This window comes from Leucopleurus acutus (assembly GCF_964270905.1).
Source record: "Leucopleurus acutus genome assembly, chromosome: 10".
NCBI lineage: Eukaryota > Metazoa > Chordata > Mammalia > Artiodactyla > Delphinidae > Leucopleurus > Leucopleurus acutus.
The window spans coordinates 33,856,380-33,874,030 of record NC_139153.1 but is presented as its reverse complement, the minus strand read 5'-3'; the positions used below and the strand labels follow the sequence as shown (position 1 = coordinate 33,874,030).

The 17,651-nt window shown below is 42.2% G+C and overlaps 1 protein-coding gene across 1 annotated transcript in view; it reads right to left on the bottom strand.

Moving 5' to 3' along the window:
- Window positions 1-17,651, bottom strand: part of ERC2 (ELKS/RAB6-interacting/CAST family member 2) — a gene marked incomplete at both ends in the record, with an annotated part of 834,864 nt that overhangs the window by 128,256 nt on the left and 688,957 nt on the right. Inside the window, 2 exons of the mRNA XM_082849011.1 lie at window positions 6,630-6,758; window positions 8,230-8,377. Coding sequence (XP_082705137.1) covers window positions 6,630-6,758; window positions 8,230-8,377 — 277 coding nt within the window. The remainder of the gene's footprint in view (window positions 1-6,629; window positions 6,759-8,229; window positions 8,378-17,651) is intronic.

Genomic DNA, 17,651 nt, shown 5'->3' with positions numbered 1-17,651 from the left:
TGGATTTCTAACAGGGATTTGAGAAACATATGGATTCGCAGAGAAAACACTTTGCCTCCACAATCTTTGAGCGCTAGTTTGTGTTGTAACTGGCAAACCAAATGGATTCCCTGAGTATTGGGATTGAGGCACCAGTTGCCTAGAGTAAGAAATGTCTCCAGGCTAAGAGAGCAGAGTAGTATCCTGGCCAATCACTTGGACACTAAGAGTATACTGTTCTCAGTAACACCAAGGAGTTCAGGTTTTACCTCTGTGAGGATGCCCTGCCCTTGGCCTGCCGAGGAGTGATCTAAGTATTTCTTTTTTAGAAAGGGGTTCTCTAGAACATACTGTAAAGACCCTTGGCACCGAAGTCAATGATAAATAGAGATGTGGCTAGATTCTACCAGTGGGTCATGAACAGCTTAACCCAAAGTGAGTCTACAGTGAAAACCAATGCATTTGCATTCCAGCAATTTGATCTGGGGCGAGTCTGTGATGCATTACAATGCTGGGATCAAATCAAGCTTTTCTGGCACTCATCCAACCACAACATGAGGCTATGGGAACCCTACTGCATGAAGTTCCTTCACTGCTGTTCAATTGTGCTCACCTCCTAAACCATAAAGGGTAATTAAAAGTCATCTGCATACCATGTAATGGAAGTGTAAACGGGGAGCACAACCAGGTGTGGCCCCAAGTACAGGGGGAAAGAAATGCCTGGTCAACCGTCCCACTCAGGTGATTCCTGCTTTCCTTGACAGGATGGTTCTACCTCTGCTGAGATCCAATTTTGGCTAGAATCTCATCCTTACAACCAGCTCTCCTGAATACTTCCCAGGGCAGAGTCTGCCTTCTCCCATTCTTGGCCATACCTGTTTGGCTAATTCTTAGACACAATCCTATGATGGTCTGGACACGATAGGGGAGGGGGAGACATACCCAGATCAGTTATACTGTGCAGGCCTGGCATAGTCCCCAGAATGTTAACCTGGACATAGGACTTCTCTGCAAGCTCTGGGGGAAAACACAAGAGAATCAGTGGACTAGTCTTAACGCCTTTCTGTTCCCAACTGACCAGTGGGTAACCAAAAGCAATGCCAGAACTGGTAGGAAGGGGAAAAGAAAACCAAGCACAATTTATCTCTGATCACAAAAGTATTCTAACTGGTTCTGAGAAATAAGCTGGTTCTAATTTCAACTAAACAATAGTGTCTGGCCCTCATTTTAAACAGGCATTTTCATCAAGGATGTACATTTCACTACTTCAGCACACAAGGGAGCATTTGGGAATAAGGCTTAGGGGGTAAGATTTAGTTTTAAGCTTCCTTCAAAACCCTTTAGCAGCAGGAAAATCCAATGATTTCAGAATTACTTATTTTGATGTCAGTCCTTTCTTCAAGGGTGGAGGAAAAGAGTTGGGGGGATTGGATCCAAGACACAGAAGGAAAGATGGTAAATTTTAATAATATTTTTTAGAACTACCATCCCTAGGGAAAGAACAAGAAAATTTAAAAAACAAAACCAAACCAAAAAACCCTTAACTAATTCCCAATTGAGTCCCTCTCCCAATATTGCAAAAATCTAGAAGGAAGATTTTTTTAAGAAGAGGTAGAATAAAAGTGTCAGGGGTGTGTGCTTGTGAAGAAATGGAATCGGGAAGAACACAAAAATTGGATAGACTTATATGTCTACTACCAAACTATGATTAATCCTTTATCTTCTTGTAAGCAACAAGTAACAGAAAGTTAATTTGTACTGCTCTCCTACCTTTATACAGCGCTCAGCCTAGAATCAACTCAGATGTCAACACCTGAAGAGAGTCATAAAGATTCTTTTGTTGTTAAGCATAGTTGGAATTTCTGAACTGATTTCACATCATCTTCTCTGGCTCTCTTGATAGGTGTTTAATGGGAGTTTAGGTATTTCTAGGCAAATTAATTTATAAGACGCTCAGACGTTTTCAGGAAAGAAACGGCGGGACTCCCTTTATAACTGCAAGTAATCTCTGCCACATCTGGAAACTCAGTGGCATTTAACTCAAGAAGAACCTCCAAAATTGGAAGGGATCTGAACTAGAATAGGGCAAAGAGACTGGAAGGGAAGGTTCAAAATGGACACCACTGCAAATAATTCTAGTATATGGTAAAAGGCATCTCTGCAAAGTGTCTCGCAACGTGGCAAGAAAGAACATGGCGCCAATTCTGTGGTCATGATTCAGCAAGCAGGTCTCCATGTCTTCTACCAACTCCGGTAAGTTGGTGGTGGCTTCCTGGAATATTAGGCTCAGAAGAATTACGAGGCTAAGTCTTGTCTAATGTAATGACTGACCAAAGAAGTCTCTTCTTTTAACAAGCGGCCCTGGCAATTCACTCACTCATTTATGTATACAGTCAACTAATATTTGCTGAATGCCTGCCATGTGCTAGCAATTGTGTTAGGCCTGGAGACAAATGGTCAGCAGAAAAAAAGTCATGAGGCCACATTCTCAGTCCTCATGGAGTTCATTTACTAGCAGGACAGATAGTTTCTATTCAAGTAATCACCAAAACAAATGCAAAATTGCATCTGTTCCAGTGCAATTAAATGATGTACATGTGCTACAAGAGTGCCAAATTGGGGATTTGAACCAGTTGAGAAAGTCCCAGAGGCCTCCCTGAAATAGTGATATTGGACTGAGATTGAATTGAACCAGTAGGTGTTAACCAGGTGAGGAAAACAGGGAAATGTGTTTCAGGCAAAGGGAATTGCATGTACAAGGCAGAGAGCACGCTGGCTTGAATTTGTCTTTATCCCACCAGCAAGGGAAGCCAGGGAAGATTTTTCAGCAGTGAGAGCCAGAGAGTGATGAGCATTTCATGATACATCTTTAGAAAAGATCATGCTTCTGCCCACTGGGGTTTGAGAACTTCTGGCCTGGCCTGGACTCTGGCTGCAGTTCTCCAAGGTATAGCCACCACCCTGAGCAGGCCAATGGCATGGAGGTGGTCACTACTGTCCACTGCCTACCTCCTAATAGCAAGGAAACGGCAGGATTTGGACTCCAATGATATGTTACTGAGACTGCCAGAAAGTCAGGGAGGGCATTTTGTCAAAGGGCCCTGTTCCTATTCTATTTGAAAATCTCAATAGCCATAACAAGCAAGTTCTGGCATTAGTTCTCTGTGGCTCCAATGGAGTGCCAGTGCTTTTTATTTTTTTTAATTTTTATTTATTTATTTTTTAACATCTCTATTGGAGTATAATTGCTTTACAATGGTGTGTTAGTTGCTGCTGTATAACAAAGTGAATCAGCTATACATATATCCCCATATCTCCTCCCTATTGCATCTCCCTCCCACCCACCAATGCTTTTTAAAAAAATGCAAGCTAAGCACTGGGACTCCTTCAAGGCTGGAGCCAGGGGATTTGGAGAGTGGGCTCAATTAGAGCAACCTTAACCAGGGCACTCTGAGTGGTACTGGAGGGAGTTCTCCCTGTCCTGACACTGCATGGTTGGTGTATTCTGCTTCCTAACTTTGGATAATTTCTGCTCCAGAATATACCACTCTTAGCAGATCCTGCACAGCCTACCCTAGCCCATTACTGCTGTGATGGTTCACCTTTTTATTCACTCCAGCCTCACTGCCCTCCCTGCTATTCCCAAACGCACCGGCACTCTCTTGCCTTAGGGTTTTGCACGGGCTGTTCCCTCTGCCAGAACACCCTTCCCCTAAATATCCACAGAGCTCACTCTCTCACCTCCTTCAAATTTTGCTCACGGCTTCTTCCCAGTGAGGCCCATCCTGTCTACCCTATTTTACAGTGTCATCAGCCCCTCAGTCCTACCCTGGCAGGCCTGTTGTTGTTATGCTGGTCTATATTTTTCTTTTTTCTACCACATGACTTACTTATTATGTTTATGGTTTATTACCTTTCTCTCTACCCCCTCTAATTTAACAAGTAAGGTCCATGAGGAAGGGACTGTGGATACTGTGTGTAAAATATCTGTTGTGGATGAATCCCCAGCACCCGTCAGAGAGCCTGGCACATGGCAGGTATGCAACATGTTGGGTAGTTGGGTGATTATGAGGACAAAATGAGATCACGTTTGTAAACCTATGTATATATAAAACACTTGGTACAGACCTGGCTTATGGAAGTCATGTAATCATTCACACGATAAATATTTATCAAGTGCCCATTATGTGCTTGGCAAAGTGCAATAGCTACGGGGATTGTTGAATGAGCTACTCGAGTTCAGTCACTGGGAATGATGTGGGCAGAGAGATCTGCACGAGATGAGCTCAAAAGGCAGCCTGGGGCTTCCCTGGTGGCACAGTGGTTGAGAGTCCACCTGCTGATGCAGGGGACACGGGTTCGTGCCCCGGTCCGGGAAGATCCCACATGCCGCGGAGCGGCTGGGCCCGTGAGCCATGGCCGCTGGGCCTGCACGTCCGGAGCCTGTGCTCCACAATGGGAGAGGCCACAACAGTGAGAGGCCTGCGTACCACAGAGAAAACAAAAAGGCAGCCTGAAGAGGGTAACACCTCTCATGAGCCCATCTGCCTCAAAATCTTTGCAGAACATTGTGCAGGTGAACACCCAGACCTATGACCTTCCCCTCCCATTAGCCTGGGTGCCTAAAAGAGCTCTGCTCTCCCAAATCAGACATGCAGGTGATGACCACTGAGGTCTGGGACTCACCCTTCTGGGGATGTCCTCTCTGATGGACGTCCATGTGGGCTGCATACACAAACCAAACAAACTTAATAAATGTTGGGGGCCTGTCCAGTGCAGGCTGGAAACTAGGGTCTAGAACTCCTAACATGTCTGCTCCCCACTCCCCAAGGGCTTGGGCTTTAGGGGTGGGGGGACCGGGAAGGCTTTAGTGCCAACAACTGTCTGCTCTTTCTCCCACAGTTCAACAGTATATTCTCAACGAGCTGCGACTCCAAGGCAGGTGAAAGACAGCAAAGACGAAATTGAAATGAAAATCAAACTATCTCTGAGGGCTGGTGGTGATAAAGTCAATTAGCAGCAGCAGTAGTAGTAGTAATAGCAGCTTACACATATATAGCACATTGGTGTGCCAGGCATGTGCAAATCACTTAGCATACATTACACCTCACAAACAACCCTTTGAATTAAGTTATTAGCCCAATTTACAGATGAGGAAACTGAGGCTCAGGGAGGTTCAGTATTTTGCTCGTGATCACTCAGCGAACAAGTGCCAGAAACAAAATTCAACCTAAGCAGTGCAACTCCAGATGGCATCTACAAAACCCATTTAAGGCTGTGTGGCAAGAAAATCTGTTTAAGTATCATGGTGTGTGCAGCTATGAAGCCTGAGCAGGGCACCCAACCTCTCTGGACCTCTGGTTCCTTCTCTGTGAGAGCATCAGCCCTTCTGCTTTGGTGGAAGTCGACGAGTTAATGTATGTAAAGCCCTTTGACCCATACCTGGCACATGCTGGGAGCTCAGAAGTATTAGTAGTTGTTGATGTGATCAAACATCCTAAGCTCAAGAGCTCTAGGCAGAACCTACTCTTTGTGAGTGGCTGGAGAACACTCTTAAATGGGTTTTTGGCATCTTCTTCAGGTATACAAAGATAAGGGGCCCTCACAATTTCTGGAATACCCATCCGCTTGCAACTCTGAATTACTTTCTGAACATGGTGGGGTATGTGTGGACGCAGGTGGACTATACACAACCTGAGCTCTATCACTTACAAGCTGTGTGTGTTGGGCTGGTTATTCCACACTCTGAGTCTCAGCTATGGCCCCTAAAAGAGGAGGTAATCTTGACACTCACACCACAGGGCTGCTGTGAGGACTGTGGGACAAAATCCCTCAGGGACACTGAATTCACATTCTGGGACAAAGTAAACCCTCAGTAAAAAAAAAAAGGCATGCTTTTATAAGCAAATTACTCATTATCTTTAGAATCATTATCATTTACAACAAGGATACATAAATGCACATTCTCTCTTGCTCTGTGGCCAGTAGGGTGTGGGGAAGAATTTCAAACCTAAGTCATGGAAAGAAGCCCATCCTCCTCCTTTGCCGCCTCTTTTTCCACAACAGCCCTTCAGACCCTGCTTTAGCCCAGGCGGGAGACTAACTGTGCATGGCTGGGGTTTCCTAAATGTGCCCCATGATACCCAAAACCAAGCCTGTCGTGAATAATGAAGGCTTTGTACAGCTTCCCAGGAGCAAATTGAAGGGCTACACTCAATCCTTCCTGGAATCCAGGAGTGCATTTTCATGATGCTGAGAAAGAAAAAAAGCAGCCTTAAAAAAAAAAAAAATTCCTTATTGGGAAGGGTAGAGGGAGATTTGGGGAGGAAAGTATCTAAGAGACAAAAAGAAAAATTTGATCCAATGTGCCTGACAGTAAGGCCTCTGGCATCTTGTCTTCACAGCAGTGCCAGGCTATTTCAGAAGAGCTGTCCCTGTAGGGTGGCCATCAAAACTAGAACCACTGGCAAATACAAAATAATCAACTTGCATTATAAATCAAGATATAGTGCTATCATCGATGGTTCCAGACTTTATGGCCACTGAATACTGGAAACCATCAAAAGAGGTGAAGGTCAAGATGTGATGTAGGTCTTATGCACCCCCAGCCCCAATGGTGGGGGAGAGTATCTCCTTAGCAGCTGACTGACCTGAGACCTTTGGATCATGTATGCATCGTAGCTGGACCCGTGGTACTTGGCCGTAATATCTGGACTGTAGCCAGCATCACAAGTGCATGGTATATTCGAGCTCGGGGGCTGTTTCCTAGGTCTATAAACCTGTGGGAGAAAGCTACAATGGTTAGGTGCAAGAGGGGAGGGCACAGGGCGCACAGGGAAGGAATTAAGAGAAAGCAAAGAAGGAGCCCCGACTTGACTTTCTGTGGCCCAGTGGGTGGAGAAACCGGTGTAGAAGATGCACAGCCCCAAACAAAGAGGTCAGATGTAAGCGGCCCCCGACCCCTGGGGCCAGCACTAGCAAGGCATGCTGCTCTGCGGAATGACCCCGATGTCTGGCAGTGACTGGGACCTTCCCTCTGCAGGAGAGGGCACCCAGGCGTGGCAGTGCTTGCTCTCGTGCTCTCTCTCTTTTTTTCTCTCTCTCTCGCTCACACAGCAAGGCAGCCCCATGAGACTAAGACTCTGGTTCAGGGCCAAAGGATGGCTTTTCCTTCCTGGGGAGGGAAAAAGTTGTCCCAGTTGTGAGGGGAGAGAGCTTTTCCTTTCGGGCTTCCTTTCCATTTACCTTGCACACTATGCTCAGCCCAGATCTCCCCAGCAGGCAGAGAGCCAGTCCTGGGGGCTGAAATCAATATGGACGCACTCCACATGGTACCATGTGGCATTCACAGGTGGCCCTCGCTAAGACGTGGCAGCCACCTTGTGAGACCACAGACCATTGAGCCATTATCTGCTGAGTGGGTTTCATAATGAAGCTAGAATCCAACTGAGTATCTTTAACTATTGATTCCAAAAGCCCTCAAGTTAGATATGGAGGAGAAATAATGCCTGAAGATTTCAGGGATGACTTTGCAATATGCTCCAGGTAGATATATTTCCATTTAAGTCACTACTAGAAAACCCTCCAGAAAGCAAAGAACTTTCTGCACAAGTTAGGATTTTATCTCTTCTTCCTTTTCCCTCAGAAGAAGTATAGTGGCCTAGAGAGGAGGGAAAAACAGGTTAACGGGGTAAACAGGTAATAGAAAAATATTTGACTAAATAATGGCTGAGGAGGTCTCCAAGCATAGGGGGTGGGAAAGGGTCCTTGGCCGGAAAGTCCTGGGAAATAGGTGAAGAATCAAAGTTGGAAGAATGGTGAGAAAGAAATCGAAAGAACTGGATGACGGGAGTTACTATTGGGCCCAGAAAGTGAGCAAGACAGAAGGTAACAAGTCCAATGGGAAAGAAGGTGCCCAGAATTTAATTAGTACTTTTTAGGATTTAGTCAGAAGTCATAGAAAGTCCACTGGAAGGAAGAGAGCTGAGAGCTATTTCTGGGGAGATGATGCTAATACAAAAGAAAGGAAAACAGCACTAGTTGCAAACCACACAAGCCCAGGCACATGCACAAAAACACAGAAAAGCAATAAAATATTGTTCCAGCAACAACTTGGGCCATTTCGCTCCTACCTGGTTTTAGCTGCGTGAGCCTGCAGGATGGACGGCAAAATGAAGAGTAGCTAAACCCAGAGAAAGCACCCCAAACCCCAAACCCAGCAAAACACACCATTCGTGCAAAAGGCCCCACCTGCTGCTTTAACTGATGCACAAGTCGATCTTTTTCCCGCTTGAGGGCCATCACTTCTTCCTGTGTCTTTTTCTTTTTGGAGGCAGACAGTTCCAGCAGGGCAATGTTTGCATCTTTTTCACTGATTGCCGCAAGCAGTGCTTCCTGTCTGGTAAAATAAAGATTATTGTGATGATTTTTATAAAGTGAAAAAAAAATCAGCATTTAGAGTTGAGATGAGCCATGAAGTGTTGTCTCATGGGGAGGACCTATGGATAGTGTTTAAGAAAAACTACCTCCTTGACTCTCAGAATGTACAAAGTAGTTCGGGTCAGAATCCCTGAGACCAACACACTGTGTCCTCTGAAGCACGCATCTTTTGATGGTTTCACAGACACAGCTGCATATGAGAAATGGAGGGAGTCAATCTGCCCATTCCTTTCTAAGACATCTACCCATTTATCCATCCAGTCATTCAAACATTCATCCATCTGTCAATCCTTCCATCCAGCTAGCCAGCCATCCATCTGCCAGGTAAGGTTCTACGTACCCCAAGACGACTCAGCAAAATTGGGCAGCAACTTCAATATCAAGTATTATTTTTATCATGCAAGGTTTTCTTTGGAAGAAAGGCATGCAGAGATATTTACTAGGGTCTCCTTTAAATTTTCAACAAAATTAGTAACTCTCCCACGCCATTCTACCAAAAACCACTCTCATTTCTCAGTCTTCCTTATCTCAGTAATTACTGCACCATCCACTAAGTAGCCCAGGCCCCCTAATTAGAAGTCATCCTTCATTCCCTTCCTATAAACTTCTCCCAACCACCAGTAACCACTGGTGTAGCTCTGGTAACCACTGGCCGCCCTGGTACAGAGACCAAAGTAGTCTTTAAAAACAATATAAATCCAGATTCCACCATTCTGTTGCATGAAAAGTCCATTCCATCACCCATTAAACTTCAAATTCAGACCCTTTACTGACGGCTGCAACTCGTTACACCAAACTGGCCCTGAGCACCTCCCTGAGGTCATCTTGTTCCTTTCCTCCCTCCTCAATCACTAGCCTCTAGCACATTTCGTTCCTGATCTCTTTTCTAGTCCCTGAAAATGTTACACTTGTTCTCACCTCATAAGCTTTGCTCTGCCATTCCCTCTGACTGGAATGCCTTTGCCACAAATGGCATGTCTCAGCTCAGAAAAGCCCTCTCTAGCCACTATCCCTAGCAGTGTCTTCCCAGCTTCTACCTTGTACCCAAGCCACTGGCCTGTCACGTTACACTGTGTTTTTCATGGAACTCTTTACTATTTGAAAGGATCTTAAGATACTTTTTGTTTCTTTGTTTTCTAGACTTGACACTCCATGAATTGGAACCGCATCTGTCTTGTGCACCACCAATTCTCCAGCTTCTAGAAGAGCATTAAGCATAAAGCAGATGTCAAAAATGTTTCTTCAAACCTAGGGCCAAGATGGGAATAAAGATGCAGACCTACTAGAGAATGGACTTGAGGACACGGGGAGGGGGAAGGGTAAGCTGTGACGAGGTGACAGAGTGGCATGGACATATATACACTCCCAAACGTAAAATAGATAGCTAGTGGGAAGCAGCCGCATAGCACAGGGAGATCAGCTCGGTGCTTTGTGATCGCCTAGAGGGGTGGGAAAGGGAGGGTGGGAGAGAGGAGATATGGGGATATATGTATATGTATAACTGATTCACTTTGTTATAAAGCAGAAACTAACACACCATTGTAAAGCAATTATACTCCAATAAAGATGTTAAAAAATGTTTCTTCAAGAAATAAGTAAGTTCCCTTTATACTTTCTAAAAACTGTGGAAGACACCACTGGATAACTCTTGCTCTCACTTAAAAAAATTACAATGCTTTGACTGCTGTTTAATCACTGATCATTGCTCACTCAGAAAAGTATTACAGTTTCTTGCTCCCACTTTACAGTGCAATTTTCTGTCAACATCTGTCACAAATTTTAACCTGGAATTTTCTGAGACCGTTATTGACTAAGAAATGGCTCTCCTGCTATGTTTCATTTAGTCCTCCTTTCCTCTGAGGAGGACGTGTCTCAACCATTTGTGTCACTTCAGCAATATTCTAGATAATTTAGAAGACCCTAGAGACCCAGGAAAGCCTCCATATTGGGTACTTTCTTGCTCACAAGTCCTAGAACTAAAACCTGGTCGTGATGCTGTTTTACCTTTCTTTAATCCCCATCACCAGACCAGGCCCTCTCCAGATGTTTGGACAAGATGGTCATTATTTGGATCTCAGATTTTTTTCCCTTTCCACTATAGGGATTTGTATGGACTTTTCTGGGTCCTGCTCATGCCAGGCAGTAGGAACTTCTGTCTGAGGATCGGTCAGATGTGAGCAGCAGAAATGTCAGGAAATATCTCCACTTTCCAGAAGAAAACCAGTGCAGGCTGGACTACAAATAACAGCATTAATATTCAGCTTCACAGAGCCTGTCTTCCTCTGGAGAACATCTTGAGACAACAGACATGTTGGCCATTCCTGGCCACTGCATATACATAAGGCCAAGGTGAAGAGGCTGCATGGACTTCAAATCAGGGGGAACCCAAATGCCATCTACTCCAACTTAGCTACAACACACCCAAAGTGATTGCATTATTTTTTGCCACTCTGCCCCAAATAGAAATTCCCAAGTTTTTAAAATGGAAACAACCGAAAAGACCATTATTTGGAAAATTGGAAGTTGATAGTACATTTTGCTATATCCCAATGATTCCCTCTTTACAGCTATATGCAGCCATTTAAAATGCTGATGAAAAAAAAGCAACGATATATGGAAAGATTTATGTTTGTTGAGAGACTCCATGAGTCTCATATTTCTGCACATTTTATGAGCAAAGGTATTATCTTCTATTCTCACAGTTTTCCAAGGGTGTTTGTAGAGTGAATAGCCTTGGGAGATAGATGTAGTGTCTCCCTTAGGATCAAAGGGTAAACATGCTTACTGCCATGTACAATAGTGTCTCCCTCCAGAGCAAAAGGCAGACATGTTACTGCCCATTATAAAAGATTCAAGTTCCCTAAGCTCAGGGTTGCTCTCCTTTAATGAAACCCATTGCACATACAGCTATTCACCTGGCCCACCTGCCTTGCCTCCACGAGACTTGGGGAAAGGGGTATGGACATAAACATGCTGATGCTATTCTCTGCACCTTGAGCAATAAAACCATTGCCTCTGACCCCAAAGTCTCTGGTCTTCTGCCTGCGTCCATGAAACTGAGGCAGGCTAGCCTGTTAGCAATGCCAATAGGGAAAATCTCAGACCCTTCACAGTTTTTGACTTGCAAATGTACACACAATAATATTCCCCAAACATAAAACCATATGCATAGAAAAATAAAACGAGAGGGAAATACACTAAAATGTTAAAAGTCATTATCTAATGGTGGTGGAATGGATAGGCTAGTTTTTACTCTTTTTCTCCTTATACCTTGCTGTGTTATCCTTCCCTCCCACAAAGTATCATAAGAGTAAACATTAAAAAATTGTAAATGAAGCTTTTCAATCACCAAATAAACTGCAGGTACATGCTTCAAATCCTTGGCATACCTGAAATTTCCTCATTTTCCCATCAAGGTATGTATGTTCTCTCTGTCCTTCTCATTCTTTAGACACAGGTAGGTGCACACACACATTTTCACATACATACACGTCTGGTACGATCCACATCATCTCCCACTTGGACAATTACAGTAATCTCCTAACCAGCCTCCCTATGTCCACTTTTATGTTCCTATGTTTCGTGACCTTTTTAAACCCATTTTGCTCTGCCAGGTCAAAATTCAGAATGAGATAGCTTTAGTAACTGTTAAAAGTCATCATCAACCTAAAGAATGACCCTTCTAAACTCCTTTTCTCCTACAATTCTATAACTTGGGCTCTTCATCTATGTAACATGCATTGCTCCTCTTATAATACCATCAAAAGTCCCAATAAATTAATTTAAAATTCCCAGTTTTCTCTTGATCAAAGAAAATCCTTAATTCCTAATTCTCTATAGATATTGTCACTAAATATAGCCCAAAATCTAATTATTCTTAATTACTGAACCTCAAATATATTTAAAATCATTTTTATAAAAGTGTGCTTAAAACCACTCATCAATACTCATATCTATACAAAATAACAATTTTGTTCTTTGTAACCTTTTCCTTATTGATTGCTTGTTTTTTTGTTTGTTTGTTTGCTTTTGGCTAACGAATCTGTTTTATAAGTACTGGTATTATATAATGATAGAACTCTGAATAAAATTAGTGTAACAAGGATTACACATATTTGGAAACCCTCATTTAAATACTGGTCTTAAACTGATGATAATTCCTTCTAAAATACCTTGATTGAAATCTACATTCCAGTAATTCCAGTCTACTTAAATCAAAGAGTAATTGGCAGAAGATTTTTTTTTTAAGTATATAAAACTAGAGAAATATGAACATTTCACACTTTAGGATATCTGCAGAGATGTTCTTAATATGTTAAGGTTATATCTAACCATTACCTATTTGTACAGGGATGCCAGGTAAAGCGAATTCTTCATTCTGGGCTGACAGAACCATTACATTGTGGGTTTTTTTTAAGGAAAATCTTTACAAAATGAGTTTAAAATAACTTTTTATTAATCTGATACTTTTAAACAAATAGTTTAAATCATTATGAGCTAAGTCTGCATGGTTATGGATTTTCATTAACCTTACTTTGAAAGTCAGGAGTTTTTTTTTGAGGGTGAGGGATACTAAGCCTAAGTTTTTTCTAAGAATAAGTTCATCTGCTAGCCCTACATTAGCTTCTAAACTTTTACAATTTCCATAAGCCAATGAGCTGATATATCTTAAAGCACTTAATAACAAATACTTCACAGTTTTTAGAAAACAGCAGACATTGAAATAAACTAGGAAGCTTAAATTAAATGTTTCTGGGTTGTTGTTTTTTTTTTTTTTTTGACTCAGCCTTTCAAAACTGAGAAAACTAAAGTATTTGCAGCTCTGTAAAGCCTCCTTTACATCTACATCTTTTTTTAAAAATGCTCAAGTATAAAGAGTATATACACTTGGCTATAAATTGGAAACACAAAGAAAACTCCTCATTAATTTCTTCATCAAGTAAGCCACCTTTTAGATTCAAGGCCAGATTTACATTGCTTCAGAAATTGTCACTGTCCCATCAAACTGAAGAAAGTTTCTATAAGCCTGAAGTCACTTTCAGCACTTAATCTGTCCGTTTTGCTTATTCACAGACAACATAAAAAGGAACATATATACTCATCTTTAGATAGTTACTGGGGTTAAGTATATGCCAAAAGCTTGCAGAATTATCTTTAGAACACTGCAATGCTGCAGTATACAATTACTAAGGTAATCTGTCTATGCCGCAAAACGTAACTTAAAATATGAAAAGGAAGCCCAAATACGCTAGAAAGGAAGATAAGATAATGCAAAGAGAAATAAATCTATAAGAGTCTGCTGAATGCCAAGTTAAGAAAGTGGACCATAGACAGCATTTTATCAAAGTGCAGCCTAAACAAACGTCAAGGGGAATAATTTCTTTAACAAATATGGGCAACAATGGAGGAAAAAAGGGGGGGATTCTGTGCCCCTGCATGCATTTAGTCAGGGTTAACAATGGATAAAAATATGTGCAAGAACACATTTAATAACCCTAAGCTGTCATTCAGTTTGTAGGAGGTAGTCAAGATACAGCTAATAAAACACCAAAAAAATGGTCTTAGCCACCCTGAAAAAAAATCCTCAAGGGAATAAAACAAAACAGGACTGAAGGGCATCTCCTGCCAAGATAAATGCCTTCTTTCGAGAGTTGCCTGTGGCTAGCCTTCACAAAGAGAGTTCCAGAATCCTCTGATGGTAATACATCTCTACGTCACTTATCACAGTCTATTTAAAAGGGAGCTTTATAAACATTTCTATTTCACTCCCCGTTGCTGTCGTTCTATTAATGATGACTTGGGCTCTGAGAGAGGGTCTAAAATTAATTTTAGGAGTTGTAAATGAGGCGGGCCAATTAGGAACTGTCATAAATTAGACTGGGAGAGAAGCATTAACACAGTTTTTCCTGTGGGCTCTTGCTTTAGTTAGCTGACCCATCTTTAGGAACACATTCGATTACAAAAGCAGATGCTTAAAAAAGGCATTCCATTAAGAAATGTTTGGATAATTTCAAGGGAAAACCTATATTATGTATGGTGCTCAGCCCACAGTCATGTTCTAATCATAATGTGGGGGAAAAATTCCGCTCAATCAACTTTTCCCAGTTAATTACTGTTTTCTTTCCCTCTTGACCCTGAATCTTCAACCGTAAGTTCAGTAGGAGGTGACTTAAGACAGACGGTGACGAAAGACCCTGTTCAAAACAGCCTCTCTCTTACCCCTGGCATGAGGGTGGGTGAGGTTCGCTATGATCAACCCTGGAGATAGATGCTCATTTGCCTAAATTTTAAAAGCTGTATTTTCAAACGGCATCTTGAGAAAGAAAAGGCTTTTGATATCAATTAATATCAACACTACCCACCAGTAGAATGATGTACTGTGTATACAGAAGGCCCACGCAGAAAGTGAAGCAGCTTGCATGAGGTGGGCCCACAGGGTGAGATATATTTGAACAATGTGAGTTTTAGCAAGGACAAAGAACAGACCAGATTTGTAAAGGCCAGGCTTTGGCAGCCCAGACTCAATGTGGTTTGCTCTCTGTCGCCCACCTAAAACTGACCTCAAGAAATCGTTTACTCCAATTACAGGGAATTTTGTCTTTGAAACTTAATAGCACACGACTTAAGGGACCACGAGTCTTGTGGAAGTTCTTTGCTCCGTGCACCGGCTTCTACCCCACTACTCTCTCAGGGCACGACCCAGGGAGGCAGCTGGCTCATCCTTGAGCTCCTCCAAGTGCAACCAGTCCAGGCATCTCTAAAGAGCCAGCATCATGTGCTTCAGGATACAAAGATGTCGGCACCTCTTGGCATCCTGCTACAAAGGGGGTACTGGTGAGTCTGAGGCCAGCTGATTTTCCCGTGTGGAAAAGGCCTGAGGTCAAAGGAGGCTGAGTGCCAGGAAGAGGTACTGCCCTCATCCTAAATCGCTTTCTCCATTCCCAGCCCTTTGGAGATTGATAAAAAGGCAATAAGGGATGGGGGGGACCTCTGTCCAGGTCCTGGCAAGGACATGTATGAAGTATTATTGACTACTGTGTGCCTGATCCAGAGAGACAGAGAGAGAGGGAGGGAGGGAGGGAAAAAATTAGAAAATACTTCTTTTGATTTCCTTAGTCTATTTTGAGTTTTTAAAACTTACCCATACAAATAAAATATCACTGAAGTCCTTTAGAGGAGAAGATACTTAGTGCCTTAGTTTTGGAATTGAATATAACTCGGTTTGAATCTCAGCAGCATCTTTTGTTTCTGTGCCCCTGCACAAGTTACTTTATGCATCTGAAACTTCAATTTCCTCATAATGAACTAAGAAGGATAACAGTAACTCTCTCAGACTGTTGTAAGAATTAAACGTGATGATGCAAGTAGAGATTCTGTCCAGTGTCGGACAGGACCACACAAATGTTAGCAATTACTTATTATTACATAATATGGACACCACCAAATGTAAAGACTCAAAAGTTTTGCATTAATTTCTACTGGGGTCCTCTTTGTAGAAAACATAACTAAATATGCCAATGGGTCTCTTATTTTCAAGATAGACTCTCAGAGAAGCCTCTGAAATTGGTTTCTGTTAAGCTGCCCATTTGACTTTCATGAGGTGACGTTTGTTTTGCAAACAAACTTAAAGGAGAAAATAGAGCTTGAATGTGGAGAAGAATATGTCCGTCATAGAAGAGTTGCATCCAAGAGCAGCCCGGTCTGACTGTTCAATATCATCCCGTCTGAACTGATAGGAAAGGCCACACAAAGGTGGGCAAGATGTGATTCATGCAGTGTGAGAAATGGAAGAGTGTTCTGAAAAGTGACCTTTGAAAGGGCAAGGTCAAGTGCAAAATCTAACCAAAGTCAAACAACTTCAAAACAACAACAAAAAATTCTTTCATTAAAGAAAAGACCAAAACTTTAAAAAACTGGTAAAATTGGAAGGCAGTGAGGGCAAGTGAAATGAAAGGGCTCCCTGACCCAAGAGAATACCCTGTGTCAGTGTAATGTTCTATGATGCTCATTCATTCTTGTTATTCCCATTCAGTGATGAGAAGGCTTCTATGTTGAGCATTTAACTCTGCCAAGGTAGCTTTCTATATAAAATACACCCAACTAGACTCCCTGGAAAGGTTATTGATGATTGATAATAAGAAAACTAAATACATCTGGACTTCACTGTGGGCCGGAGCTTTGCCGACATCTACCTAAACTAAACCTGTTGTCCACGGATGATCAGTTACTGTCAAGAGACTTGCCTCATCACATTAACTTTTTGGTTGACTTCAAGGCTTGGCCCCCAAGGCAACTGATCAATTAATTTTTTCTTATTGGTAAGATGTATATGTGTGTATGCATGTGTGTGTTATGTAGCTATCCCAAAAGATAGTATATTTTAATTTTCCCTCTACTCTGTATTTAAGGCTACTGAGAATTGTTAGTGAGTCTTTGCACAGAGCAGCAAATCGCCCTCCTGTATCTTGAACTACATACTTCCCTTCTTAATTTGAAATTTTTGTGTTAAGTCAAACCTCCCTTTGTTTATGTTTACATGGAATAGAATATCCCCATAGGCTATACTATAATGAAAAACAAAGCAGATTGTCATGTCATTGCTCTAAGAGGGATATAAGCAGAAAGAGGCACATTCCAGAATTTCGTTAATGCAACATTTGAAGAAAATCGAATTAAGGTTCTGTGGAGCAGATCTTTGTAGAGAGAAATATAAAAAAAATTGAGTTTGTTGGAAGCAGCTTCTTTGAGAGACCTCCTATTCATGGGAAGGAAAAAGGCAGCTGTGCTCCTGTGTTGGGAGAAGGAAACATGGAGTGATATGTTTACGTGTGCTGTGGATGACCGTAGCGGCCAGGTAAAAAGCAGGCTTCTAGGAGGGGCAGGAAGGTGATACGTGATAAAAAGGAGGGCTAAACAGATTCCCATCAACTTGAATCTGTTCTCCCTTGCTGTGCCTGCCACGGAACTGAACAGCAATTCAGGATAACCAATAGAAGTTTTCCTTCGGAAAGCTGATGACTTTTAAGGCATCCTCAAAGATGAGATTTGGCACGTAAATCTCTTTGAGAAGTCTGGATTTTAGGTCTGCCATCTCGTGGCCATTGCAATAAATTCTATCTTTTTCCACTTTTTTTCCAAAGTAGTTACATCTTTATAATCTATATTCTAAAGAGATATCACAAAGGGTGCTTATTTTTTAAAAAATGAACTTTAGCCATAGGAGAGCTCTGCAA